The sequence below is a fragment of the Camellia sinensis genome, chromosome 13 (assembly GCF_055761805.1).
Source record: "Camellia sinensis isolate YWXY chromosome 13, ASM5576180v1, whole genome shotgun sequence".
In the NCBI taxonomy this organism is placed as follows: domain Eukaryota; kingdom Viridiplantae; phylum Streptophyta; class Magnoliopsida; order Ericales; family Theaceae; genus Camellia; species Camellia sinensis.
Window position 1 is genome coordinate 45,755,547 of NC_138973.1, and position 4,001 is coordinate 45,759,547.

A 4,001-nucleotide genomic window follows, 5' to 3' on the forward strand; every position below is an offset into this window, starting at 1 on the left:
ACATAATATATGTGAATTATATATCCCTCAATCTAATTCTCAGGCTCGTTTAGGATGTAGATTAGCTTTTTGACTTTTAACTATTTTGAGGTTAAAAATCCTCATTTGAGATAAGTTTTTTGGGAGAAAAAAAAAATAATTATAATTTGAATATAACATTTTATTTTATTAATTTTTTAATCTATTTTATTTTTTTATAACTAAAATAATCAAAAAAAAAAAAAAAAAACCATCCAACTCTTTATGCCAAAGGAGTGCTCCATGGACTCCCAATTATTATGAAAGCCGAATTAAACTTATTTTATTTTATTTTATTAAAAAAAAGATGTTCTGAGGTGTCATCACGGTATTCGTGGAACCAGATCTCAGGATAACCAATTGATGGCCTGATTGGATACAACTCATAGGAATGGACCTACCATGCACCGAGATACTAGTAGAGCTCAACCATATGTCACAAATGAGCCTAAAGTTTGATCGGAATACAATGCGAGATCTTCGAAGAGAACCGACTGCAAAACAATCATTTTTTATCCCTCAAGATTTGAACTGGAGTCACGTCTATAAAAAATAATGTCTTCTCCACTAAGCCACCAACAACGATTAATTAGACTCAATACTTAATCCATAATACTTTGATTCTTGCACGCACTTTGAAGACACTTTTGTCATTCGTCTAATATTTTCATTTCAAACTACAAACAATTCTTATGAACTCCATCAATGCTGTTGTAGGTTTTTCTATGTGGTAGTTTTTTTCTTTGCTTTCTGTCTGTTGATGTCTCATCAATTTTGAGTCTTGTGTTGGCATATGATTGGGTTTTATTTGTAGGGTCAATCTAACCAGAATTATTTTAATTAATTATGATATTTTTTACACAATCTTACTTTGTTGATGTAAGCCTTATTTTGTATCTTAATTTCATCAATAAAACTTTTTTTTCGGTTAAAAAAAATAAAAATAAGTCTCATCTTTAATACTCTAATTCTTACACGCGCTTTGAAAATACTTTTGTCTAACTCCGCTTTTGATTTCACACAAACAAAAAGAAATAAATAAAATATTTTCAACTACATAATTTTTTATTGAGCAATGCTAGGTATCATGAAAAGACTTTCATGAAAATAATCATGAAAGATTTATGACCCTTGGATTACACTTAAAATAAAACACCACACACTAATCAAGGTAATCAAAGGATCATAAATTTTTCATGACCAGTTTCATGAAATTTTTTTCACGATCCCTATCTTTTCTTTTTTTTATTCATATATGAACTTTTAGGATGTGAGAGAAATGACTGTTTTTTTTTATCCTTTGTCCCCCCCTCGCCTCTTCCCATCCTCCTCCTCCTCCATATCCCTTTCTCTGTACTCAAATCCCTTTGTTTTCTAATCCATATTCAAACCTAGGGTTCAACTTCGGAGCTCCCTTTTTTAAATTTTTTTTGCCCCAACTTCTTAAAATAAACAAAAACCAAAAACAGTTTTTAAAAATCTTGCGTTCATTTTTTATAATTTTCTTGTTTTCTCTTGCTTCTGTTTCTGTTTTTTCCCTTCTTTTGATGTGGTTGTGTTCATGGCTGGTTTAGATTTAAGCACAGCTTCTCGTTACGTTCATCAACTCCACCACCGCTCCGACTTGCACCTCCAAAGACAATCCGATCAAAATGAAGATGACAACAATAATAATAATAGGGGTGGTGCTCAGTTTTCCGGTGATCACCACGATGAGAGCGGCGGTGGCCACCACCAGGGTCTCGAACTAGTCTCCGCCACCGCCAACCCGGGCGATATCGTGGCTCGCCGACCTAGAGGCCGACCAGCAGGGTCCAAAAACAAGCCTAAACCTCCGGTAATTATCACTAGAGAGAGTGCAAACACTCTCCGAGCTCATATTCTTGAAGTTGGAAATGGATGCGATATATTTGACTGTGTTGCCACGTACGCGCGCCGCCGGCAGCGCGGGATCTGCATTCTGAGCGGCAGCGGCACGGTGACCAATGTCAGTTTAAGGCAGCCGGCGGCGGCGGGGGCGGTGGTGACACTTCATGGGAGGTTCGAGATTTTGTCGCTTTCGGGGTCTTTTTTGCCGCCACCGGCCCCACCGGGGGCGACGAGTTTGACGATATTTTTGGCAGGAGGACAAGGTCAGGTGGTCGGAGGGAACGTGGTGGGGGAGCTCGTGGCGGCGGGCCCGGTGATTGTGATTGCTTCTTCTTTTACTAATGTTGCTTATGAGAGACTGCCGTTGGATGAGGAGGAGGCGGCGCTTCAGATGCAGCCGCCGGTTTCGCAAGGTTCCGGTGGCGGGGATGGTGGCAGATCTGGTGGTGGCGGTGGCGGTGTTAGTAGTAATCCATTTCCTGATCCTTCTTCTGGGCTTCCTTTTTTCAATTTGCCACTCAATATGCCTAATTGTCAGTTGCCGGTGGACGGTTGGGTTGGAAATTCAGCTAGCCGTCTACCGTTCTGACAAATAAGTACTAATGAGTGGTTTATGAATTCTATGTCGCGATCTTCAACTTGGTGGGAAGAAATTATGGGTCTGTTGAAGCCAATCCAATTGGGTGCAATAGGGTTTCTTGAATCATAAAAGCTCAGCAAATTACTGTTACTGGTACTACTACTAATCACCATGATCATGGATCTTCTTGTCTCTTCTTTCTCTCTCATCTTTTGTTGTTGTTGGATTTGCTTTTTAATTTTCTTTTTTTTTTTAATCTTCTTGGGTTTTTTGTATCTTTGATTTGTGGAAATAGTCTTCTTTGTTGTTCTTCATGGAACTATCTCCTTGTTAAGGAAATGGTTTGAGAATTCAGCTTTTGGGTTCACTCCTCACTATTGTTTCACACTTAAACATTTCAATTAGCTCTCTTAGTAGATAGTGATAGTGGTACTTCTGTGAATCATTATCACTTGTTAGTAAATCTTGTGGGATTTGGAAATCTTGGTTTGTTTGTGTTAATTATTTGCAGTGTTTGGAGGATATAATATCACTAGAGGACTAACAAGAATAAATAATCTAACTAAAAAGTAAGAATTTTTCCAGTGAAGTTTTCTACTACTTGAATACGAAACTGTTGGTGCCTCACCAAACATGAGCTGCATTAATGTTGTGGAAGGTTCTCCAACTAGTTTTCTAATTAAAAAAAAATAAATAGAAAACGCACTCTCTCTCAACCTAGTTATTTGGAAAAGGCGAGTTTTCCTGAAACCCAAACAGTCTTATGTTCTTCATACTCAATTACTTCTTTTTCCAGTGAATATAAACTATTGAAAACAAAATTAATTTTATTTTCTTTTCATATGTAGTAGTAGTACTCAATCAGTCATGTTCTTTGACAAAAATAAAAGTAATATAATCACTATGCCAAAGATAACATTGTTTTATCTTTGTTTCAAGCCAGTTTTGACAATGACAACCTAGTTTTTGCTTCATTTCCCAAGTATCTGTTGGCCTAACAATGTCAATAGCAATCCACTGATTCATTCATCTTGAAACATGGACTCACAGTGATACATTCAGATTTAAACTATGTTATTAAAATTATTATGTAAAATTAGAGGACTGGAGCTAGAAGTGTTGCCTTAAGTAACAACTTTGAGCATTCATAATGTTTTCAAAGAGGCATTTTTCAAACAAGGTGACACATTTCTATTTTTTTTCTTTCTTTGATAGTGACGAGGAAGTTGTTTTGTTGATAAAAGGCGAGATAAATCATGTGTTCGAACCTGACCACCTACCTGGTAATTAAAATCCCTACATATGTTTAGCTCACTTATAAAGAAGACTGGTAATGTAAAAAGACGTTGAGAATATAAATAATAAAGTTACCATTTGCTATAATATTTTAAGCTTTCAAATGAGTTAGTGGCTACCAATTTAACGAGTTTCATGAATATGTTTGTTTGTTTGTTTATTGGTTGAACATTTTTGTTTTTCTTTTGATCAACAAAAAAAGGGAGGCTCTTAATTAATGAAATCAAAAGAATTACAT

The 4,001-nt window shown here is 36.2% G+C and overlaps 1 protein-coding gene across 1 annotated transcript; it reads left to right on the forward strand.

Moving 5' to 3' along the window:
• The first annotated feature begins 1,271 nt into the window (after positions 1 to 1,271).
• LOC114283409 (AT-hook motif nuclear-localized protein 21) lies at positions 1,272 to 2,948 on the forward strand. The gene has a single exon (XM_028226215.2). It carries the CDS (start codon positions 1,580 to 1,582, stop codon positions 2,474 to 2,476), a length of 897 nt encoding a protein of 298 aa, XP_028082016.1. The 5' UTR covers positions 1,272 to 1,579; the 3' UTR covers positions 2,477 to 2,948.
• The last annotated feature ends 1,053 nt before the right edge of the window (positions 2,949 to 4,001 follow it).

Excerpts from the sequence above, each read along its gene's own strand:
- LOC114283409 (XM_028226215.2), top strand. The coding sequence starts at position 1,580 with ATGGCTGGTTTAGATTTAAGCACAGCTTCTCGTTACGTTCATCAACTC.